This window comes from Schistocerca gregaria, chromosome 2 (genome assembly GCF_023897955.1).
Source record: "Schistocerca gregaria isolate iqSchGreg1 chromosome 2, iqSchGreg1.2, whole genome shotgun sequence".
In the NCBI taxonomy this organism is placed as follows: Eukaryota; Metazoa; Arthropoda; class Insecta; order Orthoptera; family Acrididae; genus Schistocerca; species Schistocerca gregaria.
In genome coordinates this window covers 628021816-628044704 of record NC_064921.1, presented here as the reverse complement: position 1 = coordinate 628044704, position 22889 = coordinate 628021816, and the positions used below count along the sequence as shown (strand labels likewise).

General features: G+C 39.7%; 1 protein-coding gene across 2 annotated transcripts in view; it reads right to left on the bottom strand.

Annotated features, from left to right (window-relative positions):
- LOC126334639 (transcription elongation factor B polypeptide 3) overlaps window positions 1-22889 on the bottom strand; it is a 156730-nt gene that overhangs the window by 91913 nt on the left and 41928 nt on the right. For both annotated transcript variants that reach the window (XM_049997078.1, XM_049997079.1), the window contains exons 3-4: window positions 16216-16409; window positions 5037-5227 (exon numbers count right to left, since the gene is read on the bottom strand). In XM_049997078.1, coding sequence (XP_049853035.1) covers window positions 5037-5227; window positions 16216-16409 — 385 coding nt within the window. The remainder of the gene's footprint in view (window positions 1-5036; window positions 5228-16215; window positions 16410-22889) is intronic.

Below are 22889 nucleotides of genomic sequence, written 5' to 3'. Positions count from 1 at the left end.
TTATGCCTAGAAGTAAAAAGTTAGAAGTGAATGAATATTGGTCGACAGATTCTTTGCTTCAGACACCAATATTTTCTAACATAATGGCCAGGGACCGGTACAAATTGATTCTGCGTTTATTGCACTTCTGTGACAATTCCACCGCGTCTCAAGATATTCTTGTAAAGATACGTCTCATTGTAGGTCACACAAGAAATAAATTCCGCGAGGCAGTAGTACCCTTTGAAAACCTAGTGATCGACGAAAGTTTGCTACTTTTCAAGGGAAGGCTCCGATTCAAGCAGTACATACCAAATAAACGTAGTCGTTTTGGCATTAAAATTTTCGTCCTTTGTGACGTAGAAACGAATTATATTCTGGATTATATTATCTACACTGGTGCTGCCACGGAAATAGAATCTGGAAATTCTGATTGGGGAAAATCAGGCGATGTTGTTGTGAGTTTGTTATTGCCATACCTCAACAAAGGTCATACCATTTATTTGGACAATTGGTACTCGAGCCCAGAATTATTTCTATGGCTCCACAAAAAATGTACAAACGCCGTCGGAACAGTACGAAAATACAGGAAACATCTACCACCGTTACCAGACAAGCTGAAAAAAGGGGAAGTACAGTTCAAATCTTGTGGAACATTAATGGCACTAAAATGGATGGACAAGAAAGAAGTGTGGATGCTTTCGACCGTAAATGGACCAGAGTTTGTGGAGACACAGAAGAAAGAACATAGAACAGGCCAAAACAAATTGAAACCCACCTGTGTCGTCAGCTATAATAAGTCAATGGGTGCAGTGGATAAGACAGACATGCTATTATCTTCTGTACAGTGCATCCGAAAGACACTGAAGTGGTACAAGAAAGTATTCTTTCATTTGACTGACTTGTGTGTGCTGAACGCAAAAACTGTTTTTGAAATACAAAAGCAACAGAAGATACCACTAGCGAAATACCACTTGGAGCTAATCCGTCAATTGCTTGACAGATTTCATAGTCAAACGTGTAAAAGTGCGATCCCACGGACAACCAAAGAAGAAAGCCCTTTCCGACTGCAGAATAAAGAGGGACATTATCCAGGGTTCCTCGTAGCAACGGAGAAAAAGGAGATTCCCCAGAGACGCTGTGTAGTATGCACTGCTCATTCACAACGAAAAATGACACGCATAAGATGCAAAAAGTGCGATGTGGCTCTCTGCATGGTGCCATGTTTCGAAAATTACCACACGCTAAAGAAATATTAGCACGTTTTAGTAACTTTGTACGTTTCAAATAGATAAAAGTAAAAAATAAAAAAATAAAAATAAAAAGCAGATGATGATGATGAGTCCCATACTCCGTTTACCGAGCGTAGGGGAGCGACGCGGGAGACCCGCGCCGCCATACTAGGCAAGGTCCTAGTGGAGGTGGTTTGCCATTGCCTTCCTCCGACCGTAATGGGGATGATTGATGATGATGATGAAGACGACACAAACACCCAGTCATCACGAGGCAGGTGAAAAATCCCTGGCCCCGCCGGGAATCGAACCCGGGACCCCGTGCTCGGGAAGCGAGAACGCTACCGCGAGACCACGAGCTGCGGACAAAAAAAAGCAGATAAAAGTAAAAAAAATGGTTTTTAACTCAGCCAGCGGCAGTCCAAAGCCTGCGTCGAAAATGAGGATGGGAAACCATTAAAGTAAACCGTACTGAACGTGACGGGCTGAAAAAGAAGACAGCGAGCTAGAAGAAGGTAGGCGTTTACTATCCAATTTCTTACTGTGGAGAATCGACTTTAGGTTTTAATTACAAACGAAGGCAAGGGCCTATCGCAAAATGAGTTATGCAGATATATTCCTTGTTTAACTTTTAGTCCGATTGCATGACAAAATTAGGTTTTAAATTTCTGTAATTATTATCTATTTAAGACCGTAGTAAGAATATTGTTCGAGATTTGGGCGTTTTCGCTACGCACAACTCTATTTAAAACTATATATCTTGAAATACATTCATGTGATGATAGTGGAATTTTAATATGTTTTAGGCACATACATCGACGGTGTAAATCTCTAGTTAGAGGATTTTGGAATTACTATTAAAAAAGTTCCTATCATTTTTCTAAACCAACCATTTTTCAGCCCATAATAAACATATAACTGAAAGTGTTGGCTATTTTCGAAGCTCTCTTTCGTTGTTATCAGAAACTATAACCAAAGTGACCATACAGAGTATAGTGTTTTTTAAGGCGCTGCTGAACAGTGGTTCTGTGCACGCGGCAACACGCGGGAAGCCTGCGGCGGCCGTAGCCTGCAGCGGCCACAGGGCTGCGACAGCCGCCGCCGGCCAGGCGCGCAGTGCGCTCGTCCCTGTCACCCGGCCAGGCAGGCAGGACGCTCAGCCTTCCAGCCGCGAAAGGGTTAATCAACAAAAGAACAACAATGTTATAAGATTGAGCATAGAATGGTAATTTACAAAATCTTACTATCCAGCTGAAATGTTATGCCCTCCCAACAAGACAGTGTAGACAGACATCATTGAATTCTCTGAATGCTCCAATATCCAAAATTTTTCATTTCAAACTCTTCCTCTACTTCACAAATCCCATTAAAACACATAATTCCTTACACAATTCTACGGAATGATTATCATTTCTCACCAGTTTTTTTAAAAAAAATTTTGTTTGTTATTAATATTTTATTTTGGTCTTTGATAACACACTTTTCTTAAATAACAGCTGTACTTAAAATGATACCTTTTTCCTTTATTTGAACTCTTTCATGCTTATCAACCCACTACTAGCAGTAAGTAATCAATTACAGGTTTTCTTAATATAATCCCCTAAAGTAAACAATTGTTCACTACCAGAGAAACTGCTGCACAATTAATACACTGCTGGCTGTTAAATTTGCAACACCATGAATACAGTATGCAACATTACATCACACTGGCATGGGTAAAGCAAACCAAAGACAGTGATTTATCGGCACAACACTTACAAAGTCAACAGGTCTTCTGGAGTACTGCTGTTTGATGTGGCACTGATAAAATTCAAAGATGGGCAGCTCATTTTGTACTACTGCAGAACAGGGGAAAGAGCACCACGGATATGATATGTGAAATGGGTTGGCAATCATTAAAATAAAGGCATTTTTCATTTTGGCAAGTTCTTCTCATGAAAATTTCGATCACCAACTTTCTCCTAAGAGCGTGAAAATATTTTGTTGTGTCAACCTAAACAGGGAGGAACGATCATTGTAATACAATATGAGAAATCAGAGCTCACACAGAAAGATTTAAGTGCTCGGTTTTTTCCTATGCACTATTTGAAAGGGGAACAGCAGAGAAATAGCTTGAAGGTGGTTCAATGAACCCTCTGCCAGGTACTTAATTGTGAATTAGCAATCATGTAGATGTAAATGTAGATGTAGAATTGCACTACATGCTTGGGTATGCAAATCATAGAACTTCAGAGCAGCCGCATGAAGTGTGTAAAATTAACACCATGTACATTCTGCATATAAAAGGGGAAATTATGTAGCAGGTTTCTTAATCAGAAATTACATTTCAATGTTGTTTGTTTGTGTTATGTCTCTGTAAGAAGCACAAACATCTACCAGGACTCCAGAACTTGATAGCAGCAGGATCTTGGCCTAATCAGCAGGAGCTTGGTCTAATAGAACTTGATAGCAGCAGGATCTTGGCCTAATCAGCAGGAGCTTGGTCTAATAGAAACTATGATTTTCCTTTCTGCAAAACTGCTGCTCCCATTAATCAAGATCCCACACTTGTCCTGCAAATATGGAACTGATGGGTTCAGGAGGGCCATGGTCAAATCCATGCAGGTTCTCTGTGAGCCTTCACGACTAGCTCTCAACCGAACAAACACACTGTTCGTTTGACCATGCAGGTACACTTTATTGTTCAATTGTTGCCCTCCTAACATGTTCTCCAGATCTCTCGTCCAATGAAAATATTTTGTCTTAGGTTACTGAGAGTGTGGCACGCCACTACTCACTCGCCAGTCATTAGGACTGATGAACTCTTACACAGAATTGAAGAAGTGTGGAATGAGATACCTATATCTGTCATCCATGCTCAGTTCAACTTGATGCTCCACAAGATTAAAGCTATTACTGCTGTTAGTGGTGGCAGGTCTGCACCCTGTAGACCCCCAAATTATTTACAAATCTAATGATGTATTGTTGATACTACATTGTATTCACACAGTAAGTAAAATTTCATTATTTGCAGACCATCCTGGAGTTGCAATTTGAATGGCCAGCAGCACACACAAAATGTAATGTCATAAGTACAATATTCTATCCAAAATTAAATAAACCTCTTTGAATTTCGACTTGAGGAAGACACTCAAATGTTAACAGAATGTAAGTTAGTCATCAGTACACCTATAATTTATAAATCTCTGTAACCCTATTTCACTGTACTAATATAATGTCATAAATATAGATAGAAGAACAGATATCCAACATTTACTGCTTCCAAACTACAAAAGATAAAAACATAATTAAAATGTTCCTGGAAAGAGAAAAGTTCAAATTTTTATGCATTCAATGTGAGCACTACATGTTACCACGTGTTACAGAAATTCTCTAATCTCTAAGCACATCTGATGTTACCTGAATGACACTATTCCGGGGTGATGTATTGAAAGAGGAGGGGCAGAAGATGGGCTTCATCAGCAATGGCCTCCCAGGTCTCCAGACCTCACACCTTGTAAATTATCAGTGAGGTTACACAAAAGACAATTTTTATCGCCCCTCCCTCCCTCCCCCCTCCCCCTCCTGAAAGTCTGTGACATCACATTGTTGAAGCTGTGAATTCGACAACGAGAGACCATATGCTTCGTGTGTGGCAGGAAATGAGCCACTGTTTTGATATTTGTTGTTAACACAAGGAGCTCACACTGAATGCATAGAAATTTAACTTTTCTCTTTCCAGAAACATTTTAATTGTGTTTATATCTTTACTAGTTTGGAAGCAATAAACAGCCCTGTATATCCATATCAGCTTTACAAATTCTAAATGAAAACTGAAAACAATACCTCTGGTTCTTTTGGGACATTAATTGAGCAAGTTCTTCTTCTTCTGACAAGACTTTTATTTTTTTATGTGGCATTGCATCAAGAGTTGGATGAGGCAATGGCCTATAGTTTGGACTAATTTCTGGTAGAGTTGCATCCAAATCCACCTTGAGCGGCTCCAGCTTCACTGATGAAGAAAGGAGTGGCACTGGCTGTAAGAAAGGTAGAAAAGATCAAAAAATTTTCCACAGTTATATGCGTGTTCTGGCATGTTCATCACCACATTAATTACTTTCTGCAATTCAATAGAGATTTCTCTTTTTTCTTTTCAAAAGTATGTGTTGGTACACAGAACTATAACAACATTTAGGCAGACAAATGAAATGTAGTGTTCACATATTACACAAGAATAGATACCTATAAATCCTTGGGTGAGAAATTCAAAATAGTGAATTTGGATAGTTACTGCCATGCCAGTTTTTCTTTTGTTCCTTTCATTCTGCTGTTAGGGTGAATAATTTGCACCATAAACAGAAAAGTACATCACTCTGCAGGGACAACTGGAAAGGCTGTTAGGACCATGCCACATAGGAAGCTGTCCAAGTGGGTGATTTGCTCCACCACAATGACCCAGCTCATTTAGTACAAGACACAGTCACACATGCTGCTATTCACCTCTCATGGTACCCAGCAACTTCATCCTTCTTCGGATGAAAAACCATTGTGTGAAGAGCATGGGCAGAATGAGGTGGTGATTTTTGAGGTGGAACATTTCCTGCAGAGACAAAATGCAGGGTTCTACAATAAATGTCTCCACTAAGCAACCCGTCATTGGGAAAAAAATGAGTTCCATTGAAGGATGAATATGAAGAGAAGGAATAACACCATCAAGTTTCATGATCGCTGTTTGATTTTTCAAAGTGAAAATTTAAACTTTATGACTACTACTCATACAAGCAACTTAAAAGTCAGGCAATATCTCCGAGGCGAGTTTCTAGTAATACTGTGCTGCTAATTCAAAAGTAGGTGCAATCTAAGTGGATTTTGCAAACCTGTTGTGAAACTGCCTTTAAGAAAAGACATTATTAAGCTCAAGTGACTGTTTGAATGAATAAGATCTGTTTTTCTCCAAAATACTTAGGTGTGACCCTAGACAGGTCTTTGACATGTAAGATCTATCTCCAGAATGTGGTAACGAAGATCAAAACTCAAAACAATATGCTCCAGAAGTTAACAGGAACTATTTGGGTTGCCACTGCAACAGTCCTCAGAACATCAGATTTTGCTCTTTCATACTCAGTCGTAGAATGCTGTTCCACCTGGCTAAACAGTGCTCACACTAAAATAATTGACACACATCTCAATCAATCAATAAATCAATCTCCCTCATCACAGGGTGTATTCGACACACAAACAAGCACTTGCTACTGCTCCTTAGAAACATTCCACCACCATGCATAAGATCACCACAATCACTGTTGAACATATGGACAAGAATATTAAATGACCCACAATTACCAATTCATTCAGAAATTTCACCATTAGAATCCCAGTGACTGAGGTATGGATAACCATCATGGTGCACAACAAACAGCCTGCAGGACAGTAACTCCAACATGCAAGAAGTCTGGGACGATCAATGGCAGGAGCAATCTTTCCTGAAACCATCACCAACTTATGAAAACTCCCTGGAAGTGACCAGTATGTTTCACCTACCCATATGGCAAAAGTGCATACTGAATCAGATAAAAAGTGATCAGGACACACATAGAGCATTGCTGCACCAGTGACGATGGCACTCCTCTTCTGAATGTGACTGACGAGGAGCAGCAAACAGTACTTTGTATAATATTTGAATGTTCCCTAAGAGCATTCAAAGGGACAACAGGGAGCCTTCATGAGTTGTCTGTAGGAGCTCCTTACTGGATCTCAAGCCTGGACTTATTTAGAGCTATGAACCTGCCATGGACTTTAAATTGCATGTATCTGTGTATAAACACATTCCCCCTGTTATCATACGATAAATAAATACATCTGTTTTCATTTTCTTCTTCTTCTTCTTCTTCTTCTTCTTCTCTCTCTCTCTCTCTCTCTCTCTCTCTCTCTCTCTCTCTCTCTCTTTTTTTTTTTTTTTTTTTTTAAAAAAGCATCACCTGTGAAGCACAGACATCCAAAATATTTTCTCACCTGATAAGCACAGGCATCCAAAATATTTTCAATGGAAATAGAAATCAGATCCTGAAAGCATATTAAACCTTGATGTATTCTCACAAGATAATGGTCATGTAGAAACCAGTTTTTATTTTTTCCCCACTGTTAGTTAATTTTACTGAAAATACTTATGCAGAATTTTAACTGTCAATGTGAACTAGAAGTTACTCCAAAAGAATTCTGAATACTGTAACATTATTTTTTACATGGTTTCTGAACTTGAATATTCCATGTGTAAATTATTGAATTCTAGAGCTGCGTGATGCAGTGTACTCTTGTCACTGCCTCCATTGGTTTGCTACACATTCACTATGCAACAAATACTGGGTGATTGTAATTAAAGTTCCAGTTTCCAAATGTTGTAAACGCCGAACCACTGTTCAGAGAGACTTCACATTTGAATGGAATATTATTGAAGAAGGGGAAAAACGTTATGGAAACAAAAAAAAAAAAAAATTTTCTACTAGAATATGCAAAATAAAAAATACAGGTACCAAGGCTGTTTATCAGGTTGAGTCTGAGATACTTGGCATGACTGCCTCAATGTAGAATTGCGCACTGCTGGTAATGCTCTTTTACAAGAACAGTGGCTGTGTGCCAATAGCTCTGCAATAGTTCCGGACACGGACATTAAAAAAAAAAGGAAAATGGTGGTTACGAAATTTGAAAAGACAGGGTTTCATTTGAGATGCACTGTGGCAGAGAGAGTAAAACAACTGATCTAATGTCAGTAAAAGATGTCACTACAGAACTGGAGGACAGCTCGAGTGATGCTGTGCAAACATGCAATGCACAGAGCATTGTGCAAATGTTGTACATGACTATGAGCATGGCGCATAAAATTATAGGAAACTTTCAGTATTGTTATCCATTCAAAATTACCCATGTTCAGGAGTTGCTTCATCCTAACCTTCCAGTGTCGTTGTTGTTGTGGTCCTCAGTCCTGAGACTGGTCTGATGCAGCTCTCCATGCTACTCTATCCTGTGCAAGCTGCTTCACCTCCCAGTACCTACTGCAACCTACATCCTTCTGAATCTGCTTGGTGTATTCATCTCTCGGTCTCCCTCTATGATTTTTACGCTACACACTGCCCTCCAGTACTAAATTGGTGATCCCTTTATGCCTCAGAACATGTCCTACCAACCGATCCCTTCTTCTAGTCAAGTTGTGCCACAAACTTCTCTTCTCCCCAATCCTATTCAATACCTCCTCATTAGTTATATGATCTACCCATCTAATCTTCAGCATTCTTCTGTAGCACCACATTTCGAAAGCTTCTATTCTCTTCTTGTCCAAACTAGTTATTGCCCATGTTTCACTTCCATACATGGCTACACTCCATACAAATACTTTCAGAAACGCCTTTCTGACACTTAAATCGATACTTGATGTTAACAAATTTCTCTTCTCCAGTAACGCTTTCCTTGCCATTGGCAGTCTACATTTTATATCTTGTCTACTTCGACCATCATCAGTTATTTTGCTCCCCAAATAGCAAAACTCCTTTACTATTTTAAGTGTCTCATTTCCTAATTTAATATCCTCTGCATCTCCCAACTTAATTCGACTGCATTCCATTACCCTCATTTTGATTTTCTTGATGTTCATCTTATACCCTCCTTTCAAGACGCTATCCATTCCGTTCAACTGCTCTTCCAGGTCCTTTGCTGTCTCTGACAAAATTACAATGTCATCGGCGAACCTCAAGGTTTCTATTTCAAATCCATGGATTTTGATACCAACTCCGAATTTTTCTTCTGTTTCCTTCACTGCTTGCTCAATATACAGATTGAATAACATCGGGGAGAGGCTACAACCTTGTCTCACTCCCTTCCCAACCACTGCTTCCCTTTCATGCCCCTCGACTCATATAACTGCCATTTGGTTTCTGTACAAATTGTAAATAGCCTTTCGCTCCCTGTATTTTACCCCTGCCACCTTCAGAATCTGAAAGAGAGTATTCCAGTCAACATTGTCAAAAGCTTTCTCTAAGTCTACAAATGCTAGAAATGTAGGTTTGCCTTTCCTTAATCTAGCTTCCAAGATAAGTCGTAGGGTCAGTATTGCCTCACGTGTTCCAATATTTCTATGGAATCCAAACTGATCTTCCCCGAGGTCGGCTTCTACTAGTTTTTCCATTCGTCTGTAAAGAATTCGCATTAATATTTTGCAGCCGTGACTTATTAAACTGATAGTTTCGTAATTTTCACATCTGCCAACACCTGCTTTCTTTGGGATTGGAATTATTATTTTCTTATTGAAGGCTGAAGGTATTTTGCCTGTCTCATACTTCTTGCTCACCAGATGGTAGAGTTTTGTCAGGACTGGCTCTCCCAAGGCTGTCAATAGTTCTAATGGAATGTTATCTACTCCCGGGTCCTTGTTTCGACTCACGTCTTTCAGTGCTCTGTGAGTGAAAATTTCCTTCTGGAAACATCCTCCAGGCTGTGGCTAAGCCATGTCTCTGTGATATCCTTTCTTCCAGGGATGCAAGTTCTGCAAGGTTCACAGGAGAGCATCTATGAAGTTTGAAAGGTAGGAGACAAGGTACTGGCCGAAGTGAAGCTGTGAGGACAGGCATGAGCCATGCTTGGGTAGCTCAGACGGTACAGCACTTGCCTGCAAAAGGTCTCGAGTTTGAGTCTCGGTCTGTCACAAAGTTTTAATCTGGAAGGAAGTTCCTTATCTGCACACACTCCGCTGCAGAGTGAAAATTTCCTTCTGTTTCCAAATTGTTGGATTGGACACAGAGGACCTGTACCATGGCTGGCCCATTCCCCATATTTGACACCTGTGGACTTCTGTCTGTGGGAAAAGCTGAAACATGATGTCTACAAGCACATAACAACTATACCTGATAATATGCAATAATGTATTATTGCAGCCTGCTTGGACATCACTGAAATGCTAACATGTGTGCAGCCGTCATTCCACACCAGACTGGAAGCGTGGTCATTTTGAACACAACCTAAGATGGTCAACTGTCTTGTTAGCGATCAGGATCCATAAAACTAGTGTATGCACATATGCTGTTTTTTAGCTTGTGCTACCACTGGTATCGTACAGGTGTCAATATGGGTACTTTTTAAAATACAATATCTTGTAAACAACTCACACTAGAATCCTGCAACACTAATTTAGCCTACTTTTAGTTAGTTAATGTCAGGAGACATTGGTCCATTTAAAAAAAAAAGTATGTAGTCAGGGACTTGTATTGTTAGCCAATAAACAGATTGTAATAATACTTAGACGGTATATTTTTTTATACCGTCTAAGTATTATTACAATCTGTTTATTGGCAAACAATACAAGTCCCTGACTACAAATGCAGCTTGTGAAAGCTATACGTCAATAGCACTTTCCATACACAATATTTGTGGTTTAAGTTTTAGGTAATTCACCCTATTTATACTTTAAAAAATTAGAATATCATGTAAAAATCTGAGGTAAATCACCACAGAAATTTGAGATTTTTGTTGACAACATTTCCCCTTTATATATTACATATTTTAATACTATATGTATCAAAAAGACACACAGCTGATTTCATCAGAATATTTATTAGCTTATCATGTCAAATATAAACAAAGCTAATCAGTCACAAATTCTTTGAGGTTTTTGGTAAATGTCATCTTGTCTTGATATAGTAGCATAGATAAGTGCTTGTAAATACTAGATAATGGAGGTCTTGCAGAATACCACTTATCTTTTCTGGAGTCTGAGTTTGTTGAGAGAGGTAAAGGACACTTGCTATTGCTGGATGTCACGTCTGTCACAGTCACACAACAGCCAATCAAGAATTACTTCCAGTGTGCAAACACCAGATCGAAAACGTGAAGTTATACAGAGGACACATGCAATACCTGTTTACGAGGGGTGAAAGTTGTTGGATGGAGACCCAAGAAATTGATAACACTTCAATAGTAATGTGGGCAATCAAGTGCTGCAGGATCTTTTTGTGCAGAGCCAATATCTGGCAAGTGAAATGGTAGCATGGGAGCTGAGGACCAGCAAAACTGTTGACACTATTTTGTATGACACTTCTGAGGAAGTGAAAATTGTGTGAAAAATATGTACTGCATCCCTCTTGCATGAACATAAAAAACTGTGGCTTAATACAAGTGTAAATTTCACTGTGTGAAAGAGGGTAATCCATGTTGCTAAAGGGTAACATCACTGTTTACGAAACATAGTGCTTTGTGTCCAATCCATCCACAAAACACAATACCAGTGAACAAATTCTGCACAAATAAAAGTCAACAAAGGTGTGATGTAAACTCAACCAAGACATCATGATCATGGCATTCTTTGCCTGTCATACAAAAATTTACAGAAAAATTATGCTGTAAGCATAGTCCATTATTGGCAAGTACTAAAAAGACCATCTCGAAAGAGTCAAATGCATGCTAACCAACTTTTAGCAAAGCAAGAGCAGTTTCACAGCTTGATGATGCTCCAGTGCACACCTCGTAGCTCGTCAGTCAGTTTCTACCAAAAAATTTAGTGATAAATCTCACCTAATCTAGTTTGACACTAATGACTGTTTTCATAAAAACTGAAGAAGCCTTTGAAGTGGAAATTACTGATGCTCAAAAAGCAACCATCAACTACAAGGAAAGTGACCCTAAGAAACTTCTCATACATATTTCAAAGACTCCTCAAATAGAACACAGCATGTTCTGACTTTGTCCTGGACATCTAAAAAAAAAATTTTTTTTTGTACATCGAAATGTGTATTTTTACTCATCTAATCTGATCCTTTCCAAACCAGCTGCGTAGATTCCTTCCTAGTCCATTTAATGCCAGCTTGCCAGATCTATACCAATCCACCTTCACCAACTACAGTGCAAATGTAAACTACTTTATTCTAAATTATAGTAAGTGAAAGAATGGTATCTTCTTGCGTTCAACATCAGCTTTATTTTGTATTTTCTGTTTCTACCGCTAGTAACTGATGCAGAAATAATTAAACTGGTGGGAAATATTACCTAAGAAGACATCAGTATATATTCCAAGCTATTATTTATCATTCTAACAAATGGAATTAGACCTGTGCTGACTCACTTGGTCATTCTGAGTTATCATACTGTGCAAGATATATTATAATAAGGGGTCTCCTGTGCCCTTAAGTGTGATGAAACACTACAAAAATCAATTGAGAGAAGAAACCCTTTGCACAAAAATTGTTAAGCGGAATGCAATTAGACAAAGGATGGAACACCTACAGCTAAATAGTAGCACCATTTAATATTTAAAGGAATGAGTAATGAACCATAATCCAAGTAAAAACTTATTAGTTGCTCTCTTACAATGTTTTTCATAATTTGTATACAAGGATTTAATTTTTTTGTGAATATCAAATTGCCACAGCTATAAATAATCATCATTACTGCTCAATGGCTCTCATGCTGAACATATATTCCGAGCAATACACTTTCACCTCATCTAAAAACTACTACTATTTTACCAAATTACAACTCAATTTGTTTCTCCAACCACACCTGCAAAAGGAAGTTTTTTTTTTTTTCTAATAATCTAAGTATCTGTCTTCTGTTGCTTTATTATAGCTTAGCCATGCTCTTTTGCTCAACTTCATTATGTATGAACTTTCATCGACACAAATAGAGATGAAAGCAATCATTTCATCTTTTATATTTCATAAATACTTACCAGCATGACACTATTGTTATTGTTATTGTTATTGTTATTATTATTATTATTATTATTATACACAGTAAAGTCCACAGCCACACAGTAAAGTCCAGCAGTGGCATGTAAAATCCAAGTCGCAGCTACATCTAAACACACCTGAACTACTTGTTGTTGTTGTGGTCTACAGTCCTGAGACTGGTTTGATGCAACTCTCCATGCTACTCTATCCTGTGCAAGCTTCTTCTCCTCCCAGTACCTACTGCAACTTACATCCTTCTGAATCTGCTTAGTGTAGTCATCTCTTGGTCTCCCTCTACGGTTTTTACCCTCCACGCTGCCCTCCAATACTAAACTGGTAATCCCTTGATGCCTCAGAACATGTCCTACCAACCGATCCCTTCTTCTGGTCAAGTTGTGCCACAAACTTCTCTTCTCCCCAATTCTATTCAATACTTCCTTATTAGTTATGCGATCTACCCATCTAATCTTCAGCATTCTTCTGTAGCACCACATTTCGAAAGCTTCTATTCTCTTCTTGTCCAAACTATTTATCGTCCATGTTTCACTTCCATACATGGCTACACTCCATACAAATACTTTCAGAAAAGACATCCTGACATTTAAATCTATACTCGATGTTAACAAATTTCTCTTCTTCAGAAACGCTTTCCTTGCCATTGCCAGTCTACATTTTATATCCTCTCTACTTCGACCATCATCAGTTATTTTGCTCCCCAAATAGCAAAACTCCTTTACTACTTTAAGTGTCACATTTCCTAATCTAATTCCCTCAGCATCACCCGACTTAATTCGACTACATTCCATTATCCCTGTTTTGCTTTTGTTGATGTTCATCTTATATACTCCTCTCAAGACACTGTCCATTCCATTCAACTGCTCTTCCAAGTCCTTTGCTGTCTCAGACAGAATTACAATGTCATCGGCGAACCTCAAAGTTTTTATTTCTTCTCCATGGATTTTAATACCTACTCCAAATTTTTCTTTTGTTTCCGTTAGTGCTTGCTCAATATACAGATTGAATAACATCGGGGAGAGGCTACAACCCTGTCTCACTCCCTTCCCAACCACTGCTTCCCTTTCACGTCCCTTGATTGTTATAACTGCCATCTGGTTTCTTTACTAGTTTTTCCATTCGTCTGTAAAGAACTCATGTTAGTATTTTGCACTGGGGCTTATTAAATTGATAGTTTGGTAATTTTCACATCTGTCAACACCAGCTTTCTTTGGGATTGGAATTATTATATTCTTCTTGAAGTCTGAGGGTATTTCGCCTGTCTCATACATCTTGCTCACCAGATGGTAGAGTTTTGTCAGGACTGGTTTTCCCAAGGCCGTCAGTAGTTCCAATGGAATGTTGTCTACTCCGGGGGCCTTGTTTCGACTCAGGTCTTTCAGTGCTCTGTCAAACTCTTCACGCAGGATCTTATCTCCCATTTCATCTTCATCTACATCCTCTTCCATTTCCATAATATTGTCCTCAAGTACATCGCCCTTGTATAGACCCTCTATATACTCCTTCCACCTTTCTGCTTTCCCTTCTTTGCTTAGAACTGGGTTTCCATATGCGCTCTTGATGTTCATACAAATGGTTCTCTTATCTCCAAAGGTCTCTTTAATTTTCCTGTAGACAGTATCTATCTTAGCCCTAGTGAGATAAGCCTTTACATCCTTACATTTGTCCTCTAGCCATCCCTGCTTAGCCATTTTGCACTTCCTGTCGATCTCATTTTTGAGGCGTTTGTATTCTATTTTGCCTGCTTCATTTATTGCATTTTTGTATTTTCTCCTTTCATCAATTAAATTCAATATTTCTTCTGTTACCCAGGGATTTCTACTAGCCCTCGTCTTTTTACCTACTTGATCCTCTGCTGCCTTCACTACTTCATCCCTCAGAGCTACGCATTCTTCTTCTACTGTATTTCTTTCCCCCATTCCTGTCAATTGTTCCCTTATGCTCTCCCTGAAACTCTGTACAACCTCTGGCTCTTTTAGTTTATCCAGGTCCCATCTCCTTAAATTCCCACCTTTTTGCAATTTCTTCAGTTTTAATCTACAGGTCATAACCAATAGATTGTGGTCAGAGTCCACATCTGCCCCTGGAAATGTCTTACAATTGAAAATCTGGTTCCCAAATCTCTGTCTTACCATTATATAATCTATCTGAAACCTTTTAGTATCTCCAGGTTTCTTCCATGTATACAACCTTGTTTCATGATTCTTAAACCAAGTGTTAGCTATGATTAAGTTATGCTCTGTGCAAAATTCTACCAAGCGGCTTCCTCTTTCATTTCTTTGCCCCAATCCATATTCACCTACTATGTTTCTCTTCCTACTGTCGAATTCCAGTCACCCATGACTATTAAATTTTCGTCTCCCTTCACTACCTGAATAATTTCTTTTATCTCATCAAACATTTCATCAATTTCTATATCATCTGCAGAGCTAGTTGGCATATAAACTTGTACTACTGTAGTAGGTGTGGGCTTCGTATCTATCTTGGCCACAATAATGCATTCACTATGCTGTTTGTAGTAGCTTACCTGCATTCCTATTTTCTATTCATTATTAAAACCTACTCCTTCATTAACCCTATTTGATTTTGTGTTTTAAACCATGTAGTCACCTGACCAAAAGTCTTGTTCCTCCTGCCACCGAACTTCACTAATTCCCACTATATCTAACTTTAACCTATCCATTTCCCTTTTTAAATTTTCTAACCTACCTGCCTGATTCCAGACTCCGATCCGTAGAACACCAGCTTTCTTTCTCCTGATAACGACATCCTCGAGTAGTCCCCGCCCGGAGATCCGAATGGGGGACTATTTTACCTCCGGAATATTTTACCCAAGAGGACGCCATCATCATTTAATCATACAGTAAAGCTGCATGCCCTCGGGAAAAATTACGGCCGTAGTTTCCCCTTGCTTTCAGCCGTTCGCAGTACCAGCACAGTAAGGCCGTTTTGGTTATTGTTACAAAGCCAGATCAGTCAATCATCCAGACTGTTGCCCTTGCAACTACTGAAAAGGCTGCTGTCCCTCTTCAGGAACTACACGTTTGTCTGGCCTCTCAACAGATACCCCTCCGTTGTGGTTGCACGTACGGTACGGCTATATGTATCACAGAGACACGCAAGCCTCCCCACCAACGGCAAGGTCCATGGTTCATGTGGGGGCTGAACTACTTATGCAATTGCATTGTAAACACTTATTTAAACAGTGACATCCAATGAATATGAAAGCCACTACTTCACTTAACTTTATGGTCCACACAGCATTAAATCACTAATAGAATAAAAATTTACATTCAAATTACCTCATCTTTGGCAGATGGAATAACTTTGGGTGGCTTCATTTCTTTGCTCTTAGAGCTGCTTTTCTCTACTACTGCAGATGTCTTACTGCTAGAGCTTCGTGCTGTTTTTGAATTTGAGCTAGATCCAGAAGAGTTTGTAGACTTCTTCTTAATCATGGGGTCAACCATACCTAGGGCTTCTGCAAAGCTTGCTCCTGTAAAAATCATCACATCGTTATAAGTGTGAACACAGGTATACAATATATTGTTCTTGAAGGTGGCTAAACTGAGAAAAACATAATTCAACAGGCAAAGAGCTCCAAATGGCACACCTACAAAAAAATTACTACAGTAAAAATAAACAAATAAATAAAAATCTAATTGTAATATCACAATACACTCACTTCAACTACTAAATAATCATGTATAGTGTATGTGACTGATGTCAGCTAAACAATTAAAAGTTACCAGAAATTTCTGCTCTGCTCTCTCGTTTGCTCTGAAACATAAAATAAGAAAGAAGACAAACTTCAACACAATACACTTCCTGATAAATACTTTACTACACAATATTTTCAGACTATGAAAATGCCCATTTTCCCATCTAAATAGCCAGAGACATTCAGAATATAATAAGATTATTGCAGACAATAATAAACATAACATAACAAGCAGACCTACGACAAAAAAGGAATAGCATAAACAACCACCTAGTCCTAGGCTACAATGACAGTCCTTGAATTAGAGTAACTTGGAATATGAAGTTTTTCATATGGTGTACAATTCAAAGTAGTTTTTCAATGCATGAAGTGAAAGAGGAAGTAGCTTTTGGCACCAATATTTTGTTTTTTATGATGAAACATATAATATGAAAAAGAACTTGCCATGATGGGTGTGAAATACAAATGAAGTACAGCAACATATTTACACAATTTCCATCTGAAAAGACGGCAATGATTACTTGCAACAAATAATAGTTACTGATGTAACACCCACTGCTTGATAATGGCTTCGTATCTACTTTTTCATGTAATTTGGTAATCACTACAAAATTATATACTGTTCCCAAGTGTTTCCTAACATCACTTACAGATCTTCCATTAGGCCACTTTCTTGGTCTTCTCTTATTTATTGGAATCCAGCAAAAAACTTCCCTGGTCTCTCGGCCATCCATTCAGCTTACTACAAATCCTGTCCACCTCCATTTCATCTTCATCAGTCAAACTTAAATCGTCCACTCTAGTCCACCCCCTGATGCATGTATTTTAGTTTTCCTGTCTCTCCTGCTAAAAGGTGTACAATTTTGGTTTCGCCATTTGCCGATAGATAGCGACAACGTTAAGTAGTGGTCGAAAGAGACAGATCACAGACGTCAGGCAGTTAGCTTGGACCTCATTCAAACATTAGTCAATTTGTGTCTGCATCATAAACTTGTTCTTGATTGAAAATGTCAGTTTACGAGCCTAATTCTCGTCATTTGCGAGAGGTGTTACTGTTTTGTTACAATATGAAGAAAACAGTGGCTGAGTCTCATCGAATGCTCTCAAGTATGTATGGCAAGGATGCTATTAGTGAAAGAACATGTCGTGAGTGGTTTCAACGCTTCAAGAACGGTGATTTTAACATCGTAAACCAGCATAGTGGTGGAAGAGAGAATGTTTTCAAAGAAGCAGAATTGGAAACATTGCTGAGTGACGACTTGTGTCAAACTCAAGAAGAAGTAGCACAATTAGTGGGAGTGACACAGCAAGCCATTTCAAAATATCTCAAGGCTATGGGCATGATTCAGAAAGAAGGAACGTGTGTACCATGTGAGCGGAAACCAAGAGACATAGAATGGTGTTTGTGAACAGTAGCTTCAGAGGCAAAAACGGAAGGGATTTCTGCATCGCATTGTGACCGGGGATGAAAAATGGGTCCATTACGATAACCTTAAATGCAAAAAATCATGGGGATATCCCAGCCATGCTTCCACGTCGAAGGCCAAACCGAATAGTCATGGCTCCAAGAACATGCTCTAAATTTGGTGGGACTAACTCGGTGTTGTGTACTATGATGTGTTAAAACCAAGTGAAACAATAACAGATGCTCATTATCAAACACAATTAATGTGTTTGAGCAGAGCACTATTAAAGACAAACAGCCGCAGTACAGCAAGAGGCACAATAAAGTGATTTTGCAGCACGACAATGCTCGACCCCAGGTTGCAAAAGAGGTCAAAACATACTTGGAAATGTTAAACTGCGAAGTCCTACCCCACCCGCCGTATTCTCCAGACATTGCTCCCTCTATCACCTGTTTAGATCAATGGTGCATGGCCTGGTTGACCAACACTTCCAATCTGTTGAAGAAGTCACAAATTGGATCGATTTGTGGACCGCTTCAAAAGACGAACAATTTTTTCAACATGGGATTCATACACTGCCCGAAAGATGGGAGAATGGAAAATACTTAGAATGATACATGTGTAACCAATTTGTTTCATTAAAGCCTCAAATGTTGGGGGAAGAAATGGCAGAAGCAAAGTTGTACACATTATCATTACCAACATTAATCTCTGCGTTGCTTGCTGTGTAACACTCAGTTATGAATGTTTTTACAGTTAAAGTCCATAATTCACAGTTATAAGTCAAAACTAGCAATACATACTGTTTACATATTTTCTTCTTAGAAACATTAAATGCTCAGTTTTGAAAACCCTATTTAGTTTACCAAAACCCATCCAAGCCATTTTACTCTTCTACTTACTTCTTTTGCTGCCCATCCTCTCGCTGTGTTAAGACTGTACCACATACAAAAGCTTATCAACTGGTTTTATGACTTTATTGTTAATTTGCAATACTTTCTTAATTGATATGTTCATTGTACATTATTTTGGTCTTATTATAGTTTATTTTCTGGCCCTGTTTTTAACTTGCTGTACTATGTTCTTCATTTTATTATTTTAGATTCTCTGTACTAGGGGAAAAACTAAGAAAAGTCTTTGCTTTGTTAGTTGAAATTTCTCAGTATTACTACTAGTACTGCTGAGAACAGTTTTAGTGGTGTGGAATCTCCCTGTCAGATTCTTCTTTCACAAAAAATTAAATTATGTCCCTTTTTATTTAGGAGACATTGAAAAGTCAGGCACTAGCTGCCTCATTCTGCATACCTCAGCAACTTTAAAAATTTTCCCAAAAACTTTGGGTGCGAACATATTCACGCTGTTTTCAACATGCAAGTCACCTCAAACTTTCACACGTTTCCCTAACTGTAGCTCACTCACACCACCTGGTCTACTGCTGTAATTCACTAATATCCACCTACTTCCCGTTGCCCTTTCCCACTCCCTCATTCAGTGCAACTCATTGTTATTACCTCTTAGTGTCTCTCATATCATTGTCTTCTGTGACACAGCTACAATCCCCTTCATTCTGTCCAACTAATACAATCTCCTCTCACTGTCACTGTCTCCCTCTTGCTTACTACTAATATATCTTTCCTTCCTTCCTATTGCTGTTGTCTCTTTTCACCATCAATATCTCACTCTTACTTGTTGTCACTGTCATACCCTCTGTCTCTTGCCCCCCCCCCCCCCCCCTCCCGCATTTTCCCCTTCAGTACTTTCCTAGTACTGTTTCAGTGTCACTGTGTCTATCACTTTCTCTCCACACTGCCATTGTATCCTTTGCTCATTATATACCAAAACCAAGTTCTACTATCGTCCAGTATTTATTACTTTTCCATCTCTTTGCCATTGCCAATGCCTTCTTCTCTCAGCATAAAACACAAGAATATGTTTGCCAGCCAAACTTTTTTGGAAAATTTTTAAAAGTGCTGAGCCAGCTAAAATGAGACAGCTGTAACTGAGTTTTCAGAGTATTTTAAATAAAAAGGAACATCTTTTAATTTTTTGGGCTCAAATAGGAGCAATTTTTCAATGGTTTAAAGCTGAAAGAACAGAGTAACAGGGAGATTCCACACCACCAAAATTGTTTCCAGCAGCACTAGTAGTAATACTGAGAACAACAAAACAAAGTTTTTCCTTAATTTTTCCTCTAGTACAGATAATCTGAAATAACAAAACGAAGAACTTAATACAGTAAGTTAAAAACCAGACCTGAAAACTATAATAAGACTAAAATAATGTAGAATGAACATATCAAAAAGAAAGTATTGCAAATTAACAATAAGCTTTTATATGTAGAACAGTTTTAATGCAGCAACAGGATGAACTGCAAAAGAAATAAGTAGAAGACTAAAAATGGCTTTTGTGTGTTTTAATGAACTAAATAGGGTTTTCTGAACTGAGCATTTAATGTTTCTGAGAAGACAATATGCAAACAGTGTGTATAGCCTGTTTTGACTTATAATTGTGAGATATGGGCTTTAAATGTAAAAACTTCATAACTGAGAGTTATTTGGCAAACAACTGAGAGATGCATATTGGTACTTAGTAGCAGAGATGGGAAAACTAGCATACACATCTGGGAATGGACTTCGAGACAACGACTTAATTTTGATTGATGAAAATGAAATGGGAGAAAAGGCGGACAGGACTTGTAGGAAGCTGAGTGGATGGCTGAGAGATCAGGCAAGCTTTTTGCTGGATTCCAAGAAATAAGAGAAGACCAAGATGGTTGGTTGGTTGATTGAGGATTAAAGGGACCAAACTGCATTGGTCATCGGTCCCTTGTTTCATAAACACACAGAGCACAGTGAAACCATCCATTTTTCATTCGAAGCACAAGATAAAAATTCCATAGGAAGAAAATCCCCACGGTCAATAATAAAGAAACATGCTAAACGGAGCACAGCAACAAAAAACAACAGAGAAGAAATGCAGAAAGAATTAAAACTGCACAGCAGAGGATCGTGGCTGGCTGATCACGAAAATAATAGGATGAGCCAGCCACTCTGCAACACGTTAAAACCTCCACCTAAAAGATTAGGATGGAGTCTAATTACAACACAAAACTAATTAAAAATACAGCTCAAAAGAGGGTGATGCAATAAAATTAAATGGAGCTATAAAAGCCGCTTGCGCGAATAGAACATAAAACTCGATCTGCCATAGAGACATTGTCACCTAAAAGAAAGGATCAATCACCCTGGGGATTAAAAGCACACCTGAGAGCGGTTAAAAGATGACATTCCAACAACAGATGCGGAGCCTACACAGAATAACAGAATCCCTGCGAGAGGCCCGCATGGAGGAACCCCACACAGTTGTAGTCTCCTTTACTTGCCGCAGCTTATGTAGGTGCAGACAGAGTGCGCCATTCATCTCCCCACATCCCAAAGACTCGACGGTGCAAAATCTTTCTGAGATCAATTGCCGGTAGGCCGATCTCCAGCGTCTGTTTGCGGGTTGTCTCTTTGGCCAACTCGTCGGAAAGTTCGTATCCCGCGATTCCAACGTGGCCCGGGGCCCATATGAACACCACTGAACGACCACGCTGTTCAAGAGTGTGAATGGACCCCTGGATGGCACCAACGATGGGATGGCGTGGGTAGCACTGGTCAAGAGCCTGCAGACTACTGAGCGAGTCACTGCAAATGACTAATGACTCTCCAGTGCTGGTACGAATATGCTCAAGGGCACGAAAAATGGCTGTCAATTCTGCAGTGTAAACACCGCAGCCTTCCGGCAAGGAGCGCTGGTCGACATAGTCCGCATGAGCATAAGCGTACCCCACAAGGCCATCAACCATCGAGCCATCGGTATAGATAACCTCCGAGTCATGGTATGCGCCGAGGAGAGCAAGGAAATGGCGGCGCAAGACTGCAGGAGGAACCGAATCCTTAGGCCATCGGGAAAGTTCCAGCCGAAGCTGCGCCGACGAATACACCAAGGTGATGTATGTGCGCGGACCTGGTAAGCAGACGGAAGAGGCAAACACTCGAGTTCACCAAGGAGTGACCAAACACGGATCCCAATTGTATGGCCTGATCGTGACCGCTGGTGTGGGAAATGGACTGCCGCATTAGCAAAAAGGAGACAGTAGTCAGGGTGACGGGGGTGAACAACGGACGTGGGCAGCATAGTTCGCTAACAGTTGTTGACGCTGAATACGAAGCGCAGGAACCCCAGCCTCAGCGAGGAGGCTATGAACAGGGCTGGTGCGGAATGCTCCTGTCGCCTATCGAACCCCACAATGGTGAACGGGGTCCAGCAGTTGCAATGCTGAGGGCGACGCTGAACCATACGGCACACTCCCATAATTCAGTCGGGACAGCATGAGGGCTTTGTAGAGCTGCAGCAGCGTATTACGATCTGCACCCCAAGTTGTGTTGCTGAGGCAGCGGAGGGCATTCAGATGCTGCCAGCACTGACGCTTGAGCTGACGAATATGTGGAAGCCACGTAAGCCGGGCATCGAACAGCAATCCCAGAAAACGGTAAGTGTCAACAACCCTGAGCATGGCACCTTGAAGATAGAGCTCAGGGTGGGGATGGGCAGTTCGACGCCGACAAAAGTGCATGACACAAGTCTTCGCAGCAGAAAATTGAAACCCATGGGCTAGTACCCATGCCTGTGCCTTGCGTATGCCTCCCTGCAACCTACGTTCTGCAACACCAATGGTGGAGGAGCTGAAAAAGATGCAGAAATCGTCAGCATATAACGTGGGTGAGACAGACGACCCTACTGCTGCTGCAAGGCCGTTAATGGCCACAAGGAAAAGGGGCATGCTCAATACAGAGCCCTGTGGAAC